Here is a 25,097-nt window from a genome sequence, read left to right as displayed (position 1 = left end):
TATTACATACTGGTATGTACATTTTACAACAGAATTAAATTTTAGCTATCTCACTTACATGTCATCATGAAAGCTGAGAGCAAATCTCCCCATTGGCTCAGGATCTGACTGACTACTGTGAGAAGATCCTGATGGAGGTGAATGTCTCCCTTCTAAATAGGATGCACAGATATCAGAAAGCCTGTAAACGTGGGGAGGAAAAACACACAACAGAATCATTCTAATATGTACCTCTCCTGTTTTCCAAAGAATTGGGGAGAAAAAATCATATTGATGGCCATTCATCTCCTATAAGTTCAATTACTTGAATATTTTAGCATTTTCTAGCCAATCTGTATTTACAGGTACACATATGTACCCAGAATGATCCTCTCCAGTCTCCTGTAGTTCTTTAGAGAAATACCACATTATCATTTTTAGTGGCTAGTGCTGTCCCATTTGGAATGCACACTTCTGGAAAGACGGTATGAAAGTCTGATCTTACTTCTTGTTAAGTCACAGGACAGCAGTTAAGTGAGCAAAGGCTTCTAATTGTTACTCTTTACTCTTTGCTGAACAAATCACTATAAATTGTGTTAAATTTTAATTCGTATCCATAACACTAGTTATTACACCATCCTTTCTAAAATGAGCCAGATTCAAGTAAGTTAAATGAACAGTTAACAGCGTTAAGAGAACATACATGTAAAAAATGTATTATTCTCTACATGACTTCAAACTTGAGTATACTAAGCTGAAGACTCGAGTTAAAAGAAACTTAATCGCTATCAGTCTAAACACTAAACTACGCTTTTAAAGGGTAATTTTAATAAAAGTTAAGTATTTTATGAGTTATGAATTTAATGCAGATTTTTCACTCCTAATACAATCAATCCTATGTTTGCTGATTAGTATGCTACTGATTAGTAAATAGTTTTATCATCTACCAAATAATCTGTCAAAGGAAATTTTTCTTCTCCAAAGTTAAATGTTTCAAACTAGTCAAGTGTTTTTTATATTATTAAGTGGTATTAACTGATAGTCTCACCTGTTGTCACAGCCTATTTTACTCCTGGCAACAGTTGAAGCTGCAACAGGTAAGCCAGGGTTTGAGGAAACAGTAACATTTTCAAAAGTGACACTTGCACTGCTACTCAATGAATGGCCTAAGAAGCTTGGAAATGTCTCATCCGCAATATTTCTGAAGTCTTCCATCATCCTGCACAAGTTGCTTAAAATAGCACTCTGCCTGGCAACACGATCAGCCCTGGTCTAGCAGCATCTGAAAGTAGGAACAAAACAACTATACAGTTACACAAGTCACAGTAATGCTGTCAAAAACACGTTATTGATACATCACAGCCAATATTCTTTGGCAATCACCCCAGTTTATCCACAAACACGCTTAAAAATTATTTCCAGTTCTCTCCCCACAAGCCTTTTGGGAGCCACAGAGTTTTATAGCCTTCTTGGACTTTCTAAAAACAGCTGCACTCCTGCAAGTTAGAGTACCGACGCTGCAAGACGTGCCAACCTATATTTAGCCCGTAAAGCTGCTTGGACCAAGACAGCCTTCCTCCATTTCCACAGCAGCGAGCACCTGGAGAGCTACAAACTCCGTGACGCGATCACCTCGGGCCGCTACTTGGCAGGCTACAGCCCAACGCTACTGATCTCAACACGGAAGGCCCGGGCCCTATCCTCCTCAGCACTCCGTGCAGGCACCACCACCACCCCCTCCCACCCGTCGCGGCCCAGGAGCGGCACGATGGCTCCGCCGGGGGACGCGGCCGCCGACACTCTCCGCCGCGCAGGCCGGGACGGGGAGCGGCTCGAAGCCAACGACTCCTTTCCCCCAAACGGGAGGAGATCGGCCCTGCCCTTCCCGGAGCCGCCGCGGCGAAGACCGAGGGGCCCGCCCCCGCCCCATGCCGCCGCTACTCGCCTGAGAGGAGAGGGAGGAACCGCGGCCCAACCGCCAAAACTTCAAACCGCCGCTCCCTCCGCACGCGCCGTGCCGTCCCGCGCCCGCTGCCCTGCACTGCCTTGCCTTGCCTTGCCCCGCCCACGCCGCTCCGCCGCGCAGCGCCCCCCAGAGGGCGGGCGGGCCCCACCCGCTCACCTGGCGCACGACAGAAACAACAGCCCCCTCTCCCTCCCCCCTACCCCCCGGACCAACCCTTGGCGAGGAGCGCGTGCGCAGCGCCGCCGCTCACCTCCCAAACTTTCCCGAGCCCGCGCGCGCGCTTCCCCCTCCCGCCCGCCCGCACCCCGCCTCGCTCCGCCGCCAGCCAATGGACGAGCCCCAGCCGGAGCCGGCGATTGGCCGGCGGGCCACGGCAGGAGGAAAAAGTTTGAGGGGGCGAGAGAGAGGGATGCTGATTGGGCGAGGGCGGGGCGGCACCGCCCAGCCCCCGCCCCCCGCCGGTGCCCAGTCGTCCGTTAGGCGGGAGGGGCTCCCCCGGGAGAGCGGGACGGGAGACAGGTAGTTTTACGCTAACGCAGGCTGAGGGGGGGGTTCAGAAGGGGGCGATGAAATCGGTTATTTCAGGTATTTGCTTACTGACCGGGGAGGTTTGAATCCCGGTACCGGTGAGTAGCTCGGGGTCTTTCAGAGGAGCGGCGGCGGCCCCTGAGCCACCGCGTCGCCGCTGAGATGTGCCGCCAGTGATGTCTGACCAGCCGGTCCGGCCCTGCTGCCCCGGGCCAGGGTATAGGCGTGTAAAAAGGAAAAAGCTTTAGTCGGATTTACTTATGTGGCATTTTCTATTTATATGAGAGACTTGTTTAGATTACTGACTTTGTTTTCGGTTGTATTGTTGCTGTATGTGTCACTTAGATGAGGTTGAGCAATGTGCAGTTTATATACAGTACATGGAAAATTTTATTTCAATTTTGAAGCATAAATGTCACATTTTTTTAAGTAGAGGATGAGAAGGCAGCAGATGCCTTCCCAACATACGTGTATGTGTGTATGACAACTTCAAAAGATCTAAAGCAAATTCAGTGTTATTGCAGGACATTTTTACAATGCACTTCTACAGTTGTATTCCTGGTATGGAGATTGCAAAAAGCTAGAATGAGAGTGAAAATTCACACACTCAACATCACCAGAAGTTCATACTGTGTTCAAATATGTTCAAAACAAAACCAAACAGCAACAACAAACTCCCCCCAAAAAAACCCAAAACAAAAACAAAGCCACCTCCTGGCTACTACAAGACCCAAAAACTTCTGGTCCTGGAAGTTAAAGCTGAGATGTGCTCCAAGCACATAAACAGTATACGGGATAATGCATATCTTGTTTCAGAAGAAGAAAAGGGACAGCAGCCTTACAAAGTGCTAGATAAATTTAAAATACTGCAAGTACTTACTGTAATCATCCCTTTCTAAGCCCTTCTATAATCTCCCTCCCTCCTAGAGGTCCTGCTGCTTACGTTCAAGGGCCCAGATCCTGCACAGAAGTACAGTCACAATCTTGAGTCATGGGAGCAAGAGAGATGAATAAAGAGGGAAGCATGAGTTTGAGGAAGCAGAGGTGGACAGTCAAGGATATGGCGTGAAAGGTCCTGGTTTGGAGAGACGTCAATGCAAAATGGCAGGCAGGGGGAAATGCAAGCATCAGCCACAAAACCAGCGTAAGTTCATTTGTTGAAGTCAAAGCACTTGGCCAGTCCATTGGAAATGTGACTTGTTTGCACTGAAACTGTAACAGCATGTTTCCATTAGTAAGAAGTGTGACTGGAATTAGTCAGGATATCTAATAATAATACATGTTCAGCACAGAGGAAAATAATGTGACCATGCTGATTTAACTACAAACAAATGCATTAAAAGCTGCAAAAAGTTGTCATTTACTTTATTATTACCATAGCTGGTTATTCTGAGCTCCAGAATAGAATAGAATTCCAGAAAAGAATAACAGAAGCAAATTTAAAGGAAAAAAAAATGCAAGCAGGAATCTTTCCCTTAGATCTGGCTTATCAAGGATAGTTATATGTAAAGAATGCTCTTTGAATATATTTTACACTATTTGTTACACTGCAGTAATTGAAGCGTACCTGACGGACACTGTAGGGTTTCACAGCACAAACTTTTAGCATTGGGAAACAGGAGCATATCTAGACACTGCCACCTTGCTTTTCTTGATGACTGCTTAGGAGGGAGCCCTACTTTTTTCCTGGTACAAGTGCAGTAAGAAAAAGAGCAATTGCTGTATTGAAGGGAGTGGTCTTTCAAAGGGTTAAGACAGAAATTCTGCAAGTGGCTTAAACCTTCAAAAGTATATTCTGCTGCTTGCATACCCAGAAACAGTTTGTTCTGTTTTAGGAATGAATCCCAGTATAATAGGTTTGGTTTGTTTTTTTTTTTAAATGACTCATTCTGCCACAGAGGACTATTGTTACTTCCTACCCCCACTGAAACCTTTTTTTTTTAAATCATGTAACATTTCTGTTGTTTACCATACAAAGTATGGCACGGTTTTATAACAGTTAACTTTTTGGGAAAATGGCCTAAGTACCTGCTTTTACTAAACCTTTTTCCACCCCACCCCACGAGTTCTGTTCCTGCTGGCTGAAAAGTATCAGCAGCCTACCTCCACGCACGGTCAGCAAGCACTCTAACACCATTGTTACCTCTCATGGATTTTTTAGTAAATTAGAACTAGACTCTTCAGAGAAATCAAGAAACAAACGTGGTGCATCTGAGCAAAAATATAGCATCTGAGCAAATAAAGTTTTCAGAATACAAGTAAAACTCACAGGAACTCGCTACCATTTTGGAAGAATGCAAGTTGCCCTCTCCATTACCTTATACTAGTGGTCTAGTCCAGGAATTAGCATAAGCCCATTTTGAAGCACACTGAAATACGCTATTACACTTTGGGTTTCTGCTGCAGAGAGCCCACCTTTATCCTTCCACCCCTAAGATCTACTGAACAAGCTCAGCAATTACATCCTGTACAGTAATGCTACTCCCTAGCAATACCACGTAGTCATTGTCCAGTTTTATCCTCCCACCTGTCTCACACCAGCCAAAGCTGAGTCAATGCCAGCAGGCTGATCTAGAGCAGTGATGTTCCTGTGCTGACACATCAGAAAAGGAGGCTTTTAAGTCAGTACTATTTCTTCAAAATGTCCTAAGTGAATTACACAATCACTGGAAAAGAATTATGAGATAATTTGAAATCCAACAACTCTAGTAGTCTCTGCAGACCTTCAACACACCCATGAGAAGTCAGAGCACACCCTGTGGCAGAAAAATGTAATACGCAACGGCACATCCAGAATGGCACACGACTTCACAAAAGCAAACCTATGAGAATGGACACCTGAATCAAAAAAGCTCCTTGATCAGGAGCCTGTTAAAAAAAAAAAAAAAAAGCCTATTACAAGAAAAAGCATACCAATACAGACATTTTACAATAAGTTTATTTGTCAACCACAATTATAAAATTTAAATATTTATACAGCAAGATGGAAAATTCTTAAGTAATCAAATACTCCAAACTATTTTGCTGCAGTATACACAGGAATGGTTTTGTTTCCGAGTTGATCCAATATCATCCTTTAGTTACTCAACAGCTTCTTGAAGACGTTTAATTTTGAGAATATATTTCACATTTGTCAGTGCAATATACAAAAAGAAAAGAATTCAAGACCATAATAAACTGATTCCAAAAATAAAAGGGAAAAAAAAAAAAAAGAAAAAAGGACAGACACTTTGAAGTCAGCTACCCCGTAAATAGCTCATGGTTAATACTGTTTGTATGTGTTGCCATAGTTCAAAGGGTACAGATTAAAATGTTCCTTTGATACACAAATAACATGTTCCAAATGTTGTAGTTTGTTTTGCAAAACATGCATGAAGTCCCCAAATTTTTTAAAATCTTCTGTATGAGAGAAGAAATACAAAGGCAGCCAGAAATGGAAGCATTCACAAACACCAGAATAAGGCCCTTCAGAGTTTATTTAAAGTAACATGTTAAACCCCTTCATTCTCAGGTAATAGATTAAGTGGCCGAGATACACATCGTCTGCGAGGGTGAGGATACTGGAGGCTGGTAGTGTCAGCATCACAAGAGTGCTCTATCAGAGGAGGAGGAGGAAGGAGCTGGGCATGACTGGACCATCTCGATCCAGCCCGTGGGGAATCCAGAGGGGGAAAGAAATACCTGAAACAATTAAGAAAGGAACAAAACACCAAAACAAAAAAACAAAACAAAACAAAAACAAAACAAGAAAAAGAGAAAGGTAGTAAATACAAGGAGAACCAAAGGGGAGAAAAGACATGCTGGAAAAAAACAAAAGCTTTAGTATTTCCATGCCAAAACCAATAAAACATAATAGCAGAAATCAAGGCTTGTAATTCAAAACAAGACAAATCTGGAAACTGTTCTTTAAAGGAAAATAATACAGTCTTTTCCACTGAAATTCATAGAAAAGAATACCGTAAGAATAATCCTAGTATACATTTTTACAAAAGAACAGATTGCTTTGGAAATCAAAAGGATGTTGTAGCACAGCTATTAACAGGCTTTCATTCTCCCAGAACTCCTGCGATTTGTTAACAGAGCTTTTAGTAACGCTTCATTTGCGACACAAAATATACATTAAATATTATCTAAGTACATTTTCTGCATATGCATCTAATTCAGATTAACTTCACAGCACTTCTAGAATAGACGTAAAAACATCATTGTTTTTACAATACTTTAGATTTAATAATATACATTTACAGAGAATAACTACTTTCAATGAAATACAGTCTTTGTATGTATTTACATATTTCTGCAAAATCCTCAGAGTAAATTTAAGATTCCTGGTGAATGCAAGACTCAGAATTATGCCATTTCATGTCATTTTTCTGCTGTTTTTATTAGAACTTACCCGTAATACTTGTGCATTTTAGTAACTATATTAGATACCTACAGATGTTTTCTGTCTTGTTTACAGTTCTGTGGACTTACATAAAGGAACAGCTACACGATTAATGACATTATGGGACAATTCACAACAAGCTGCATTTTGGTTTCGATCTTTGTATGGCTCAAGTGTTTGCAGTTTTTAGGATACTATGCTTAGAGAATTTTAGTTACTCCATGGAATTATTACCATAGGAATGTACAAGTACATATCAGAAAAAGTACTTCTCTTAGGATGAAGAAAGTATGACAGTACTTACAAAACATTTATTTGAAGTCATACTAAGGTATAAATGAAGCAATACCAAACTACTAAAAGCTACCATCTGTACAATTGTCAAAACACAGTTTTCTCATCCCTTTCAAACTCACAGTTTCATATATTACAAAGCAGTTACAAACTTGTGATGTTTAGGAATCTTAATCAAATGCTGAACACTATGAAATGCAAAACAAATTAGTTATCAAAACAATTTTAATGAAAATTATTTTAATGGTCACTTCCCTCCTCCCATCCCAATCAAGGACAAAAATTCTCATTTTTAGTCATGAACTAGTCTTTTAATTTGACAAGCTTTCAAAAAAAAAAAAAGTTTTGATGGAAGTTTTGGGGTTTGGGTTGTTTTTGTGGTTTTTTTTTCCAAACAAGAAGCCTCTCCAAGTATTTTTCTATCAGGAGTTCCAACAGTATCAAACTGTGCGGGCTAGTACAAAAAGTGCACACAACGTGTTTTAAAAAGGCTTTTTGAATAGCATTTAGTAGTTAGCAGGCTGCTGGTGTCTTGGGAGAGGTCAAACGGCGTTGGGGAGGGGAAAAAGGAGTTCGTTTTCCATTCCTGTGTGCATGCAACAAGCAGCAAAACACCAAAGTTACTCCAGTTAGCTTGGTATCAGCTCTGCTTTCTGTTAAAAAGGACATAATACAAATGGAGAATGGAAATTGCATCATAAATCTAGACACGCAATTACATCAACATAACAATATAGTCCTACTGACTTACTTTCCAATAATCTACATTATCTGTTCTGAAACTATTTTGATTACAAATCCAGTTTGGTGATCGTGCTTTAACAAAGTTTTCCAGATCTGTCTATGCTTTAGCTGTTCTAAGTGTTTAAATGTATAGACACTGAAACATAGTATCTACAGTCACAGACAAAGTAAATTCTGTGTAGCATACCAATTTAGTCAAATGTCAGTACATAAATCTTTATTATAAGTGTTAATACACCAAAACAAAAGTTAGCAACTGCACTTATGCAATTCAAGCCAATGTGATTACAAAAGAAAACATGTAGCTAAGTGCATTTTTTTTTTTTATAGTAAGGCTCAATCCTAGGACAAGGCACCATATATTTTGAAATTCCACAGCCACGGGCTTAATCGTTAATTCCAAATTGGAGCCGAGAATAATTTATTAAAAAACAAAACAAAAAACCCACTTTCAAAATACAGAGCAATGGAGGGAGTCTAAAATAATGCCATAAGTTTCAGTTTCACAATGGCTTACTACCAACTTCAGGGAGAGGAGAAGAACGACCAGTGGGGTGGGGTAGAGTAGGGTAGTTTTACTGGCAGCAGCACAGTCTTAGATAAGGAGATTGTGAAACCACACCCTGTGCTAAAGAGGTATAAAATAGCCTGTATCTCCCTATAGGAGCCCAAGCAAATACAGTTATATAGCTTTGGATATCACATTTCCAAGATAGGACTGCTTTTCAGCATTTTTTTGCTACACTGTAAGTAGCACCTGGAACCAGATGACCAGTATCATTTTGGCCTCCTTTCTTGCTGGAGACTTGGCCCATTACCACCTCTTGCTCTCCCATTTATCTTGTGAGGAAAATGTGAAAGCCCTTTTCTGTTCAACGCAGCTAGGGATCTGGAAGCCAGAACTGCCATTCAGGATTGACTGCTGAAGGCAGGGGCAAAGGCTACTCTCCAAAAGCAAACTGTCATAGTACTTTACAAATGAGCATTTTAAATTGAAAAAAAAAAAAAAAAAGCCTATTAGTAGCTGCACATGGATGGAAATGGAGGCTATCCCAAGGCATTTGGGGGGGCGGGGGGGGAAGGTGGCCACAAAACTTGGAAGCTGCTGCTATGGAATTTGGCCACATCTAGTCCTTACATTGGACACATCCTGTAAAGTTGTAAAGTACACACTCCACCGTACAAATGCGGGGCTCAGTGCATTTCTAGATTTCGGTGTGCACAAATTAAAATGGTTTTCAGAAGAGGCAGTTAAATTTACCTACTAAACAGCAATTATTACAGAATAAAAACATAACAGAGAAAGCAAATTAATCTGCAATAAGAATGCCATATGAGGAAGATTAAAAAAACCAAAACTTTTATTCAATTGATGTTACACCTGCAAAAATGCAAGTAAACTAACACTAGTATGTGATTGTTGAAGCCATACATTATGAAGTATCTTTTCCTCTTTCCTTTCTGCTACATTATCCCAGTGAAAAAAACAGAATTTGTTGCTGGTACTTTTGCTTCACCTCTAAACATACATCTAAAACAAAAGGGCAGTTACACAGCAGTACAATGAAGTTTCTCCTTGTTTGAAACTATTTCCGAACAGTTGTTTTTAATAATGTGAAAAGACTAAACGTGAAAATAGTTGTTTACATTGCTTATTTACACAGAATGATTCAGTATGGCTTATGGTTTTGTTCATTTTCCTCTTAACACTGGCATAACAGACACCATCACAGAGCAAAACTAGAAGAGCTTGTAGAAGTATTCATGCAGTAAATGACACTGCACTTCAAAAAAAAAAAGAAAAAACCATGAAGTGAAATTAAGACGATTCAGAGAAGAGACTATTTACTGAAATTCAGTCTCTCCACTAATTAACCTACCTGCTGGCAGATGATCCATTTAGTGAATTCTGTAGACTTGTATTGGCTGAACCTAGAGAGGCATTAAAAATTCCCTGCTGAGAACTACCATTCACTGGACTCCCGTTACCTTTCAGTATACCAGTACACTTCCAGTTGTCCATGTAATTAGCTGCAAATATAGATATATAAAAACTGTTAGTTTCTCTTCTGAAGCTCAGCTTTTGATACAACTATGATGTTTCAACTGCTACGCACCTGGTGTGAATTAGAATTGAACTTCAATACCAATATATAAATTCCAGACCGCTGAGGATCTGGCCCTTTAGCTGACATTCTCTGCCTATCCACGATTTAAAACTCAGTTTTGTTCAGTAGCAAGAATGATTTTCCTTTATTAAAATACTGAGAAAGAAATGAGAACGGATGAGGAAACTGCCACTGGTTGTTTTGTTGTTGCTTTTGGAAATTTCAACAGAAAAAAAGCCAGTTTGCCTTAACATTGTGACTGAATGTAGATTTTCTGGTTTTGGCAGCAGGCAGAGATAGTAATGCAGTACATATGTTAATTTTAAAAATGACAACTTTACATAGCTCTAGTCTGGTGAAACAATTTGAGGGTACAGTAACAACTATTCACAGCAGCCTAAATCATATAAGTGTTCCAGCACAGAAAGTTATTTCCTTTTTCTGAAATGTAAATAGAAATATAAAAATCTATCATTCACAAATCTAAAATGAACTTTTACTCCAAAATTATTTTCTGAGTAAAATTTCTCAAGTATATTCAGCATACTACAAAGCTGATGTATTTCAGGTGGCTGACCTTACCCTTCCAGAGCCTAACGCAGCCATCATCACCAGAAGAGGCAAGCACAGTGCCTGTAATGTTCCAGCTCACTCGCCACACCTGGGAGTTGTGATTATCAAACTGTGCCACAATATGGATTTCAAATTTTGTTAATCCTCCAGATGAAGTCAATTCTTTCCTGCTTAAGAGAAAAGTGACAGTTCTGCACACAGCTGTTCAAAGGTCTGGGCTTGAACATGGTGACAAAAAGAGAGGACAACATCTTTCAAGGAGTTTATGTAACAATTGTTACTAGATTAGGAGTATTAAGAGGTATTCAGACAAAATTATAGACTTGCTCACAATCTTGTCATCTTAAAAATCAGGCTGCTAAAAAACAATCCTGCATACATTAAGTTACTACTTTTGCTTCACAGATACTAGTAAAATAAGACTATATAGTATGCACCACATCATACTGAACTGTCTTCCTTTTAAGCTCACCTTAGAGGTTTTAGTGTAAAAATTCGTACATCTTTGGTTGCTACAGCTAAGATGTGGAAGGATCTTCCCAGATTTGGAGCAAATGCAATATCATGTACAGGATCTGTGACTGTCATCAGAGCTTCTGCTTTTGCATATTTCCTGTACAGCATAGGAAATTAACCTTTAATGCCATCAAAATTGCCAGTGATGCAAATTATATAAACCAGACATAGTGGAACAGGGAAAAAGGGGTTAGTATACATGATGAGACTTGCAAAAATAAAAATATTTTAACATAAATTTAATTGTAAGTAATAATTACAAGCTGATTTCTTCAGAAATTGAATACATCAGATACAGTAACTACTAACAACAGTATGCTAAATCATACAACAAAGTAAGGATTCCAGTACAAAGAACACTTCTGTCTACAGTTGGAAAAGGGAAATAAAAAGATTCTTCCGTTCACAAATCTAAAGGGAATTTGTATCTCAGTAACTTACTAAATTTTCTGTGCTTGTAAGCAGACCACTATCTGCCTCCTCCACTGCATGATAAACATGTATTCCATTTTCTTATTTACCACCAGGTAAGTTACAACAACTTTTCTTTACTGTTAATGCACAGAGAACATTGTCTGAAGCCAGGCGTAAATCCACAAAACACCTTGGCTCCCTTCCCACACCAATCACCCTGAATGAAACACTAGTCCTCTATCATCATTTAATTGAAAGTGGTTGTGCACACACCTCCTGGCCTCTTCTGGTTCCAAATTCTTAACTGTACAAACCGAACTTTCACAGAACCCTAGTAATTCACAGGACTTTCTGTCATTATAAGCATGCTTTTAAAAGCATTTTAAGGTCACTTTGAACAAAACAGCGGCTAGTGCAACACAATTCAAATTTCAACTTTGCCCTATTAATTCCTTGTGCAAAATTAAGCATATAAATTAGTAGAAGCAGAAACAACAATTCTTCCTTTAAAACGCTCATAAGAACACTGGCATTTCTGCACTGAGGTAGAACAAAATTACCAGTATCGTGTCTGTTAACATCAGTTACCATTCTGAGGTCTCCCTCTCCTTTCCTATCCAATGGCTCAGAGACAGAATTAAGGTGTCATTATTTACTACTCCACTCCACATCTAATGACAGGAATAAAAGGCCGTATATTGCAAACTACTTTAAGATCCCACAAATGTTACATATTGTCATTTAGCATACCTGGTATTTTCATTATATTCATAAATTTGAACCTTAGCCAATATATTTGGACTGTTGTCATCGCTTCCTACAGCTATCATTGGAGAATGCGCTCGAGAGCTAAAAGGTGAAAATAAATACTGTAATATTTACAAATGATTCCACAGAAAGTACAGCAAGACATTTTTTAGATTTCAGACACATTAGCTATAAAGAAGACAAAACAGTAACAAAAAGTATCACAAGGGGGGAAAAAAAAAATAACAGGGAAACCTAAGTGCTATTCACAGTTACCAGTACAATCTCCACTCTGTTGTTTTGAAAGCCCACTTTATACACCTACTAAGGTGAAATCATTAGGGAACATTATTTGGCAATTCATGATGATGCTCCCAGAGAGTAGGATTGATTTTATATATGCATCTGCAGTCAAGTATTTGCCACAAGTTTCATGGCAGTCTGCATTCTTTGCAGTACTTTTAATGATTGATTTAGTGGGATTTCATTCAAGTTTTGGAAGATAGATTACAAAAGCTAAATGTAGATAAGTTCTAGTTTTTAGATCAACTTTTAACCTCATCCCATACATTAAAGTGACAGCCTGCACTCTGAATCTTCAGCACAGACTACTACTAACGAATAGAAGAATAACTGGATCAGCAGGACACAGACCACTACATCTATAGGGAAAGCCATTAAGTGCTTCTGGACAAACAGAATCCAAAGCAGTTCAGCCCTGAACGTTTTTTTCTCTTCCTGTTATTGCTGGGGAGGATGTGAGATGGGAAGCGAAGGAGACCCTCTGCTTGTATGTCGTCTTCTGGGTGGGGACTACCCAACCAAACCCCTCTCTGATTCCTTCCTGTTCAAGAAGGTTAAGTATATCGAGCCTCTGAGGATATAACTAGAAGAACAACTCTTAGGCTTTGTATTTGTGCTAGCAATATTCTTGTGGTTCCTAGTACTCTGTTGCACTGGCAAGGGTGCGTGTCCTTGTTAGAGTTGTCAAAATTATTACCTATTGCAACACCTCTCTAAAGGAAAGAAGAAAGAGACAAGAATTGTCACTTCATAAACACTTTATCTTATGAAAATCCCAGTTAAGTTTTGTGGGATAAATAAAGAGCACTCCATAGTTCTTTAGCTCATTACTTGCTAAAAATAATTAAGCTGGGAATATTTCCTCACAGAGCACAGGAGGACTTTTTGTAACACTTCTCTGGCTCTGCCAAACTTGCTTTATTAAAAGAAATGTTAGCAGCTTTCTTTCAGAGCTGAGTAATGTACACTCAGTCCTCTCCATGCATGTTTTAGGATTTACTCTACAAAATTTCAGAACTCACTCTTTGGATCTTCTACTTAAACAGTCATAAAGCAAAACCTACAGTTTTAATAACATACCTTGAAGGATTCCATGAGATACAACTGCAGCTTAGCTTACATGAGATTTCATGCTGCAGAGACCACTGACTGAGATTCATCACATCTGGTGCTTCATAAATCCTTACAACTCCATCTGCTGAACAGGTTGCTAACATAAGACCCATATGCTTGGGAGCAAACTTCACATCTGTAACAGATGTCCTACTGTCTACTAGAGTGGTCCTCTTTACCTGCAAAGAAAGGCAGAAATTCTTGAAGGAAGTGCTAGAAATTTCCATCAAAAATTTATTCCCTAAGGAAGGCTAATGAAAGTCTGACAACACCATTTCATAGGATCACTTACCTCTTCCATCAAGAACTAAAAAAGAAAATCTTTATACACCAATGAATTGGAAAAATGACAAATCATTGCACTGATGTTTTCAAGCATCAAGAGAGATACTCACAGTCGTATCAAAGTTCTGATACCAAAAATAGTTGTTTAGACTATGCTCTTCAGAAAAAAAAAAAACCCGCCATGTAACATAAGTTTCAAATGAGCTCTTGTCACAGAAGAAAACCCCCACAACTTTAATTCTACTGTAGATGGAAATTCATGTCTGCAAGTTGTTTGCCAGGGAACATCTTACTAAGAAACACCAATAGTAGTGACACTAATTGGCCTGAATGTTGCCATTTAGCTGTCTTCCCCAAATGCTTTAAAAATACTTAATCTATATTGGAATGTTGCCACAAACTAACAAAACATAGGCAAAAATCAGGAACACTTTATATTAACAGAAGAAAACAGGGTGCTTTCTCTGTTTCAGGAATAGAAAATATGTTGCAAAACCAGAAACATCCAGTAACTTGGTATTTAGAACAATTTTCATGTTCAGTCTTCTGTTTAATTCTGGAATTTAAACAGTTTAAAGCTTCAGCCCATTATGATAAGCAAACAAATCAATGAGGCACAGTAAATCTGTTTATATGAGAACACATAGAAACAGTAATTAATATGTTAAAGTCTCACCCAGTGACTCTGGCCTCGGAGTTTATCATTTGACTCTCCCACTATTTCTTCCCATACAGCTGCTGTTCTATCAAAAGAGCAGGAAGCCAGGACCTGCCCAAATTCAGGATGAGCCCATGTCACACGCCACACAGATCCACTATGTGTCTGCAAGATAACACCAAAACACTATAGAGAAACATACTTACTGTGTTAGTCCAAGTGATCATACATTTTCATGACTTTCTGCAGAAGCAAATTCTAGGAAGTAGTAAGACTATTTCTTTAAAACCTATGTTCTTTTATAAAGCTCAAAGTTACACAGCATTTGTTTATTCCTATAAGCACTGCAAAGTTTTCTTGCTATTAGTTAATGTTTAAAAGGTAATTATTACAAGTATATTTCAATGCATTATTTATTACTCCTTTAAACTGTAAGTTCCAAGCTAAGATTCTGCCTTGACACAAAAAGTACAGCTTTTTTTTCAATTTTCAGCCATTACCATGCTCTCTTCTAGCTTGCCTGTACTTTTCCAAAGCATATGCAGAGCATTACTTACCTTCTCCTTTTTTATACGAAACTCCTCTTTCATACCTAGTCAACCTAATGCTGCTTTTTTTAGAGAAGGGGAATTCAAAAGCTTCACTTGTATTTCCATTTAAGGGGATTATTGTATTGTGGTCCTATTAAATACAAGTTTAAGGACAATTCAGAAGCTGAATGCACTAATTATCCTGATGAAGCAGACTCTTTATATGACACAGTTCTCAAGGTTGGGGGCGGGGGGGAAAGAGGTCAGATGTTGTAACATTTAATAGCCAGACCTCTTCCCTTTTCTTTTTTTTTTTTTTTTTTTAAGTCCTACAATATGCAAAAAGGAAATATTCAATTAAAAATGAAAGTACTGTTTTCCAACTCCCTAAACACCAGTTACTGCTATGTTTACTGATAACAAAGTCTGCCAACATAACTAAGCACTAATAAGACTGCACGCTAGCCTCTGCTTTAAGTGAGAGGCATTAGAGATGTTTTATAAAAGCAGAGAAAAAAGTATTTTACCATAAGAAATACAGGATCTACAACAAACCAAAAGTACTTCTACTCTACAAGTCAGCAAAAACTAAGCATGTTTCTTCAAAAACAAAGGAGAAATTATGGTTATAACTGTGTAATTTTTATAAATACAAACCTTCCAGCTGGCAGTGCAATGCCAATCCCCATTTTCACTTTTGTCCCAGACCTATTGAGAAATCAAAATACAATCATACAATTTGTATATAAAGCTTACCAAGTAGTATTACAAAACACTGCCGTTTAAAAAAAAAAAAAAATATATATATATACACACACTCACCCCACTAAACATCTTCATCTGGAAAACTCTACCTGGCTCAGTACACAACTGCACTTCACTCGACCTTGAAAATATCCCTACTACAGGTAGGGAGAGGAGGCATACACCTGCAAAATCCACTACTGTGTGAAGTCTATCTTTTTTAAACAGTAAATTATTCATAGAAGACAAATTATTACAATTCTCAACACTTCATTCACTCTATTCTATGATTACACTACTCAGTTTCACTCTGGGGCCCCCATGGTCCTCACCACGGCACGTGCTCAGATCCGGTCACAAAACCCCGATGTGGCTCCTGGCAGTCATCCCAAAGACAGAGCAGGGCAGCAAAAAGAAAATCAAGCTAGTGGGGGAACAGATCTTGTTTCTGTTTCTAATATTTCTGCCTTGATTTATAACCACATGGAAGTCACTTAACCTTCCTTTATCTTGATTTCCCATACATCTTTATGACTTCTTTTCTGAAAAATTGTGAAGGAAGTCATGAATACAACCAGATGAAAGACACCTCTAGAAGCCTGGCACCCACTCCTGTTTGTCACTCATTCACTGTGTAACTTTACTGAAAGTCACCTCACTTTTGCCATGCTGGATCTCTAATACAGCCTTGGTTGTTACCATCACAGCCCAACTTCGTAACTTCTCCCCGACTGCTGTTCTGCAGGGCCCGCCTAGTGAGAATGGGACCTACGCCAGATGTACCACTGCTGTTTTACAAGTGTTGTAAAACTCTGGTTAGAGTAAAACTTCTTAAGACAGTCTCATAAAGGATACTGTTATGATTGGAAAGTAACGTTACATTGCTGAAGAACATAGGTTTTGAGTTCTACCTACCTCTTGGCATCTTTCTTAAGAACATTCTTTGTAGGCTGCAAGTTTTACGTAGTTAGTCCAGACCAAAGACTGACATGGTTTTGGCTTACTTTTTGGGGTACGGGGGTTTTTTTGGTTTTGGTTTTTTGTTTGCTTTTTAATATGTGGTCAGGGAGAAGGGGCTGCTCGCTTGTTTTTAAGCCTGATCTACATTTGACATAGCTTTCTATGGAAAAGCAATTTTCTCAACCATTTACCTGGTCTAACGGAAGATATGACTGCTCTCTGCAAATTACATTTCTTAAATCTAACCATGTAACTCCTGAATTTTTGTCCATCTTCTCACTATGTGCAAAAAATTGAAAAAGCAATTAACTTTTCATTTAGTATTATTTTATTTCCTCTAAAGGAACGTAAAGTTAAGGTTTCTAGTATTTTACAGTTTCCCTAGCCTGCCAGAGCACACGCAGAACACTTCAGCCTTTTGCTTATTAGCGCTTCATTAAGAAACAGCAGCTTCTTCCCTTAGTGCCCTTAAATAAGTACAGATTTTCAGTTGAACCAACAGAACAAGCAGCACTGCTGTAGCCACAATAGTTTAAGGACGTTTTCCCGGCCGCAGCAACGGGGCGGGAAAGCAGCTGTATTTTTATACGCGTCTGTGTACACGCGCATATCCAAACAACGTGCATTACGTGTGAACGCATCCTGGCTCCGCAGCCCCCCGCCGACGCAGTCTAACACCGCACGCGTTTCGATACGGGCCGCAGCCGGGACCTTCCGCGGAATGTGCCCGCGGCAGCTCCCCCCGGACACGGCGGGACGCGGGCGCCGGGCGCGGCCCTCCGCTCCCCGGCCCCAGCGGGGCACGGCGGAGCGGAGAGGTACGGGCCCCTCCCGCCTGGAGGCCCGGGCCCGCCGCGAGGGGGAAGGCTGCGCCCCGCCGCGGCCCCGCCACCGCGGTGAGCGCGGGGCGCTGCTCCGCGCAGCCGCGCCCCGGCGCCCGCCCGGCAGCCCGGCAGGCCGCGCACCGCCGGTGCCGCGGTACCGCCGGCAGACGCCGCGACACCCACCCCCCCAGCACAAGGCCCGGCGGCTCCCGCTCACTTTGACGCTCTGGTCGCTGGAGCAGGTCGCCATGCGCCGCCCGTGGAAGTCGAAGGAGACATCGTGGATGAGGTCGCGGTGGTCCGCCGCGATGCTGCGCGCCACGAACATCGCGCCGCGGCGCCGCCGCCGCCACGCTCCCGCTCGCCCGGCCGGCCCCGGCGCGCGCCCTCCTCACGCGGCGGGGCGGGGCGGGGCAACGGCCGCCGCCGGCTCGCGCGCAGCCGCCAGAGCCCGCCGCCCTCGCTCGCTGCTTCGCGCGTGCGCGCTCCTTCCCACCCCCGAGCAAAGCGAGGTCGGGCACCCGGGGAACGCACGCACGCACGCGCGCGCGCGCTCCGTCAGCCCCGCCGAGCAGAGGGGCGGGGGGAGGAGCTCGGCCTCGTGCTCGGCCGTTGCCGCGCCCGCCCCCGCCGGGAGGCTGAGGCGAGTGCCGCGCCTCAGGGCGCGGGGCGGGGCGGGGCGGGGCGGGCTGGGCTGCCCGCTCCGGGGAGGAATGCGTCCCGCCGGGGGAAGCTCCGCCCGCCGCGGCGCCCGGGCGCGGCGTGGTCCGCCCTGGTTGCCAGCGCGGGGTGTGCGGGCTGCTCCGCGCTGGGGTGCGTTGCGCTGAGGGCTGCGGGCGCGGCCCGTCCGGCCACCCGGCCTCCTGCTCTACTCTGAAAACAGCGCCGGTGTGTGTCGCGGAAGCGTCGGGCCGGGCTGTCGAGCGAGCCGAAATTACTCTAAATAGTGAATCTGCCGTGTAAAACAGCAAAGCGGTTGACGCCGAGTGCGGGCTCACCGGATGAGATCGGGCCTGGCTAGGAGTCGCGTAAGAGAGTTAAGATAATATTTCTCTGCAGGTGGCAGCGGGGGTGAGCTGCCGTGGGGGGTCACACAGGCCCTGACAGCTCCGAGAGCCGTGGCCGTACTCCCCTGGACTGGCGGCCTTCCCCCGGCCTGTGTCACGTCTGAGGCCTTTTCTGCCCCGGCTTGAATTGTGGATATGCTTTGTGGAGGGTTTCTTGCTCCACGGCCTCGTAAAGGCGTGTGTGAAGCGGCCGCTTGCCGGGGTTTCAGCGTAGGGCGGCTCAGCGGTGGCTGTTAGGCTCCAGCAGATGGCGGCAAGTGACAGGTCCCCGCGGCTCCGGGCTGCATCGGGCCGCTGCCGGAGCGTTGGCACCCCACGGCCCCCACCTCACCGTCGCCTCATTTCCTCCTTTCCGGAATGCTGCTGCTTTCACCGCCTCGTTGGAACCCTTTGCTGCTATTTAGTTCACACAAATAAATCCCGTTTGCTTTCTGTTGTCAGCGTCCCCACCTTTACCCCTGTCCCCTGGAGCCCAACTGCTGTCTCCTGACGGGTGCTGCTGCTTCCCTCTTCTCCCCTCTTCCTGCCAGGGCCATCACCATTTCCCTCTCTTAGCAGGTACTGTTAAGTCTCTATACATCACCTGACTTACAATGTTGGAGCTCACTGTAATAATGCAAATCAATTAGCAAGCAGAAGAAACATTCAGCACGGCAGTGTATGATTTACTTCATTTACTTCTTTATGATTTACTGTACTAATGAGTACTGTCAGATGAGCCCTGAGAATACTGTGGTGCAAAAGAACATGAGACCTGCTTCTCGAGGAGAGGTGTGTAGGGTCTGAGTTTGGAAGGTTTTATAGGGAGGATGAAGCATGTGATATACGATGCAGTGACGGAATCCGAAGACAGGTTGGAAGCACTGAGTGAGACGAGGTGGGTATTGGATAGCATCACAGACTATGAAGCAGAGGAAGCAGAACAGAGACTTGCACGTGGTAGAAAATACATCACAAGTGACTGAGGTCTGGACAGGAGCTATAGACCAGTAATGGCTACTGTGTAGTCAGAAGGCTGTACAAAATAAATTAACCAAAGCAGCTGGAGATTCCTGAGGGCTGAATACTCTTACCACTGACCTACCATCTTCCAGGGAGCCCCTCACTAGCAGAAGCACTTTCTTCCAGTTTGTATCCTGCACTATCAGCTCACAGACTGGATCGTGCAGCTCTCGGTGCTAATATTTTTTAAGTACCATTCATTTGTCGTATCACTGAGCTCAAGACTGGTCCAGTGTCTTCTTTTTAAGGAATGTTTCATCTGTAAGCCATGTTATTTACTAGCTATTCTGAAGCTAATTACAATAGCTGATAAATATTAACAAAGAAAAAATAATTCATTCACTACAATCCAAATAGTAATAATGCAGTTAGATTTAAGAGACTAAATAATAATGAAATTATGATGGTGGTAATAAATAACAGCAAACCCACTTCTAACTGTACTTTATTTCAGTTCCAAAACAGTACTCAAGTCATTAGGACACCTTCACTGCCTTATAGCTATGATCCAGTTTTCAAATCGTACATTAAGTGATTAAGGAAGAGAGTCAAATGTAAAGTTTCCTGAAATCAGATATATTCAAATTCTCTTGATTCAAGTCTGGTTCAGACCTTTTCTAGAACATTTTTTATACCTGCACCTTTAACAGGAGATCAGTTTTACCGTTTTCAAAAGGACTTTTGATTCTCACCACCTCATTTAAAATTTTCATGTTTGGTCATGGCAATAAGGAGTCAAATTCTGTCCACTTGGTGAAGAGAATTTGTTCAGGGATGACCAAGTACTTAACAGAATTGTAAAGAAACCCTTACCTGCTTGTGGAATAAACCTGGCAGTTTGGGTTTGATACTTAATGCATTTATTTTTACAAACTGTAAACTACATTCCATAGCAACTGATGGAGCTGCTGCTATCACATGCCATAGAGATCACTTCACTGTTTTCTGCATGATCATATAGTAGACCTCATATTAAGACTAGATATGCTGGTACCCAAATGTGATAAGGAGTGATAATAGATTAATGATAATAGATTGAGATAAATGACAACAAACTTGGACTTGAAGGGACACTATGGATTTAAGACGCTAGGATTTAATTACTTTAATGATACTGGGTAAGGAAAAGTTAACATGTTGAAAAATATTTTGTTACCCAAGTACAGGGAGTGTGATAAAAATGTTTTCAATTACAGAGAATGGAAAACGCGGAAGGATTTAGAAGAAAAATTACCAGCTGGCTTTACGTTCTTATCTAAGTAGGCCAATGATCATTTAAAAATGATATTTTTTTTAATTCTAGACAGCTAAGTCTTAATGGAGAACACGAGATGGAGTTGAAGAGAGGAATTTGCAAGTTGTTGTCACGAAAATTAAGACATCTAAGTTTTACCTATTTATATTAGTGGAGAATTTGGGTTGGAGTTTGCAAGTAACACAGAAAATTTGTAAAGCATTTTTAAAAATGAGGAGCTAATGAAAGGAAGGGGGTGACATGTTCTTGTTTCTAAAGATGAACTGGTATTGAACAATTCATCTCCTAGAGGGAACACCTCATTGTAGACTGTATGGCCATGGTCAACATACCTTTTTTTTCGCCCCGCAATCACATGCAATCACTTTGGAGGTTGAAAGTTCAGTATTTTCTAAATAATAGGTAAAATTTAAGTAATACAATAGGAGAAGCAACCAAAGTTGATTGTTCCTGATAGTTCCAGTGCTGTAATTAGAGAGGTGTTATGTTTTTCGTGCTAGAGGGAAAACACTCATATAGAAGAATAAAACAAACAAAAAAAAAACCCAACAAATAATATTGATGCACTTATTTGGATTGCTAAGGAGAAAGATTTTTTTTAATCTTCTTTCAGCATGATTAGATACATTTATACTTTGAAACTTCAGTTATTGCTTCATTCAAATAGCTGGAGAGACAGTGCCTAATAAAAACATCAAAGCTGGTTTATAAGTTCTTTAGTTCATGGCAGTGTCTCTGAATGGTTGACTTTGTTAGCTATTTTTGGGAAACGTCTTTTACTGTAAACCGTTGATTATATTTATAAAAAATTGTTTCTTTTTTTTTCCAGAAAATTGTTTCCAGTCAGTGGTTCAGCTGTCAAAAACCCGTTCTTTTGCAATTTTTAGTAATGTAATGATTTTGCCAAGACACAGAGTATGTTACAACTAGTGAATTCATATTTTTCACCTGCTTAAGTTTAGTTTATTTCTTCAGCCAGTAATATCAGTGTAGTTGGAGCAGGGCAAAATTGTCAGATTTACAAATAATTGGCATCAATCTGTTTCATTTTAATAGTATATAAATATTTAAATGTGGCATAAATGCATGTTTTTGTTTGACCTAAAAAGTTTATTTTCTTTGACAAGACAACAAAAATTGTACAATTCATATCAAGACTAGACTTTTTTTCTTACATTTTAGTTTGGTCAGTAAGCAAAGAAAACCTTATCTTTTTAAATACATATACACTTACACAATTATTTATTCATTTAAATACAATCTACCCCTGTCCTCAGTCTCTAGATTCAATACAGGTAGGTCAGTTTACATTTATTTAGAAACTGGGTCGAAAATCTTTACGTACATAGAAAAAAAAAAAAATCCAGGAAATATGTGGGAGATTGTGATCCCAGATTGTTAATTTGCTATTGTGTCTGATTTCAGTCAATACCCAGTGATGAGATAAATACATTTATCCCATGTAGACGTATGTATCAGGTGTTTTTTGTTACTGGAAAGACTGACACAGAACTAAGGCTCAATAGAGGAAATGCTTCATACTGAAACATCAAAATTATGAAAGGGATGAGGGGACAAGATACACCCTTTCTTAAGGCAAGCAGTCATTAAATAGACAATCAAGTAGAGCAGATGACATCCGGTCTAACGAAGAGGCATTCGCATCTTCTGGGAAATGAAACAATGCTTATTTAAATTCTTTTAAATGGCCAGACTATCTCCTGGATTAAAAGTAAAATAAAATTTGTTGAATAAGATCAAGTCTCTCTGAACCTCTTCAGGAAGATTTCAAATGCTATAAAAGAAATTGGCTATAAAAGCTAACATGCTACATCAAAAGAGGGATTTTCCAGTGATGTAAAGTGAGTATAAGATATCTAGGACCTCAGAAGTCTTCACATCTAGGGTAGTATGGTAAATCAGATGGAAATAATGTGAATAGTATCTGTAGTTTAAACGTTTTTCTTTTACTTCCTCAGTTAGGTCTAATATAAACCTTTGTTATTCTGTTGCCTATTTTTAATCTCATAAATAAATACTTCAATTTCTTTTTGTCTTAATCCAGATGAAATTAAGAATGAATTCAAGATTACTGCCTAGCAAGACATTCCCCTTTGAATGGTTGTCCTGGTTTCGGCTAGGACAGTTAATTTTCTTCCTAGTAGCTGGTACAGTGCAGTGTTTTGGAGTTAGTAGGAAAATAAGGTTGATAACACACTGATGTTTTCAGTTGTTGCTAAGTAGTGTTTATACTAAGTCAAGGATTTTTCAGCTTCTCGTGCCCAGCCAGCAAGAAGGCTGGAGGGGCACAAGAAGCTGGGAGGGGACACAGCCAGGACAGCTGACCCAAACTGGCCAAAGGGATATTCCATACCATATGATGTCATGCCCAGTATATAAACTGGGGGGAGTTGGCTGGGAGGGGCGGATCACTGCTCAGGAACTAACTGGGCATTGGTCAACGAGTGGTGAGCAATTGCATTGTGCACCACTTGCTTTGTATAGTTTAATTCTTTTAGTATTACTATTGTCATTATTATCATTATCATTGTTTTTCATTCCTTTCTGTCCTATTAAACTGTCTTTATCTCAACCCACGAGGTTTTTTTTTCTGATTCTCTCCCCCATCCCACTGGGTGAGGGGAGTGAGCGAGCGGCTGCGTGGTGCTTAGTTGCCGGCTGGGGTTAAACCACGACAATGGTGTAACAAATCTAGAAAGGAAGCCATGGAGCGCTGAAAAGTGCTGCAGCTCCCTACTGCATTTCTAGAGTATCCAGAGGGTAGTAAAGTTGGTGCACCATAGGACGATCCAAGCTGCACAGCAGTGGTGGGCAGCCACTGTGGCCACGGTCAGGAGGGCATAAGCATCCTTCATTACTGATGGTAACCAGAACACTGTGTGCCGTGTAGCAAGATAACGGGAAGCGTGCTTGAACTCATGGAAACCCCAGGAAATTTGCAGCTTCCAGTTACTGAGCCATGAATTAGGATTCAACTATTAGCTAACCTCGGTGACTCCCTCTTACAGCTGGAGCTGAGCAGTAAAGAAAAACGTTCAATTCATGGTGATGGTGTGCATGAGGTGGAAAAGACAGCTGTATTTTAACCTTACTGTTTGCTTGATCACGTGCAGAGGAAGACCATACTGAATTATGACAATCTTGATACATCTTTTTTAACATTTGGGTTCAGTATTATCTCTAGATTAAATTAAATTGAACCACAGCATAGGAGAAGAAAGAAAAGTATCTATAATAAGATTAGTTTTTCACTTTCGACACAGTAGGCCAATTTTGTTCTCAAATTGACTGTATAAGCCTGCATAACTTAATTTACTTCTGCTGGAAGTTCAGTGTAACTATATTAGCATTGGTAGAGACATTCTCATTCAAAATTACTATAACTGATGCTGCCTTGGATTTAAAGAAAATACAGTTAGTACTTCCCTTTTTTCCCTTTTGACTACCTTCTTCAAGTAGAAGATCCTCTTGCTTGTAGAGGGAGATTTTAAAAGATACAAAGGCCTGCCCAAAAGAAAGTAAACCATGAACTGTGTGCATTAAGGTTGTTTCTATTGGCATAGGATAGAGGGTGAGGAAGCCTGTCTTATATGGCTACCTCTATCATGATTTGGTCCTATCTGCACTAGAAGCTGATCTGTTACAGACAATCATGGATTATCATACTAACAGCAAACAGTTTACAGCATAGTTAAAGGTTCTGTTCCTGATAACCATTTAAAAATATTATCGTTGACAGGGAAGACCTGCCTGACCCTGTGAAATTCATACACTTCTCTGTACCGTGTGTTCCTTAACTTAAAAAATGGATTCCCAACAATTCATAATACTCCATAGGGAGTAAAATAATACCTATTATTTTGAGATTCCTGGATTAAAGCACTGTAGAAATACAAAGTGGTATTACCAAGCAATTAGATTCAGGAAAAAAAATCTAGTAAACCCAGTCATTAAGTAGGTTGCTTAGCTTTGAGAATCTGAAGCTTAACGATTAGAAAGAGTTTGAAAATGTTAGGCATGCCGCCAGCAAGTGGTCTTGTATGTGTAACATACTGTGTCATACAAACTAGAAATGTAAA

At 41.0% G+C, this 25,097-nt stretch overlaps 2 protein-coding genes across 7 annotated transcripts in view; both read right to left on the bottom strand.

The window, feature by feature from the left end:
* Window positions 1-1,222, bottom strand: part of CEP192 (centrosomal protein 192) — a 73,415-nt gene extending 72,193 nt beyond the window's left edge. For both annotated transcript variants that reach the window (XM_050891712.1, XM_050891713.1), the window contains exons 1-2: window positions 1,028-1,222; window positions 59-181 (exon numbers count right to left, since the gene is read on the bottom strand). In XM_050891712.1, coding sequence (XP_050747669.1) covers window positions 59-181; window positions 1,028-1,197 — 293 coding nt within the window. In that variant the 5' untranslated portion in view covers window positions 1,198-1,222. The remainder of the gene's footprint in view (window positions 1-58; window positions 182-1,027) is intronic.
* Window positions 1,223-5,399: 4,177 nt separating this feature from the next.
* Window positions 5,400-18,038, bottom strand: SEH1L (SEH1 like nucleoporin). Of its 5 annotated transcripts, none has more exons than XM_050891740.1 (9): window positions 17,891-18,038; window positions 15,803-15,853; window positions 14,634-14,801; window positions 13,640-13,851; window positions 12,260-12,358; window positions 11,052-11,192; window positions 10,589-10,749; window positions 9,779-9,929; window positions 5,400-6,154 (listed from the first exon to the last, which is right to left on the bottom strand). In XM_050891740.1, the coding sequence occupies exons 1-9, from the start codon at window positions 17,999-18,001 to the stop codon at window positions 5,965-5,967; spliced, it is 1,284 nt and encodes a 427-aa protein (XP_050747697.1). In that variant the 5' UTR covers window positions 18,002-18,038; the 3' UTR covers window positions 5,400-5,964. The 5 variants fall into 5 exon arrangements, with proteins under 5 accessions (XP_050747697.1, XP_050747698.1, XP_050747699.1 ...); XM_050891741.1 differs by having other exon boundaries at window positions 10,589-10,746; XM_050891742.1 differs by having other exon boundaries at window positions 14,634-14,780.
* Window positions 18,039-25,097: the final 7,059 nt, after the last annotated feature.

Source organism: Gymnogyps californianus, chromosome 2 (assembly GCF_018139145.2).
Source record: "Gymnogyps californianus isolate 813 chromosome 2, ASM1813914v2, whole genome shotgun sequence".
In the NCBI taxonomy this organism is placed as follows: domain Eukaryota; kingdom Metazoa; phylum Chordata; class Aves; order Accipitriformes; family Cathartidae; genus Gymnogyps; species Gymnogyps californianus.
The sequence above is the reverse complement of the archived record's forward strand: the minus strand, read 5'-3'. Positions and strand labels throughout refer to the sequence as shown.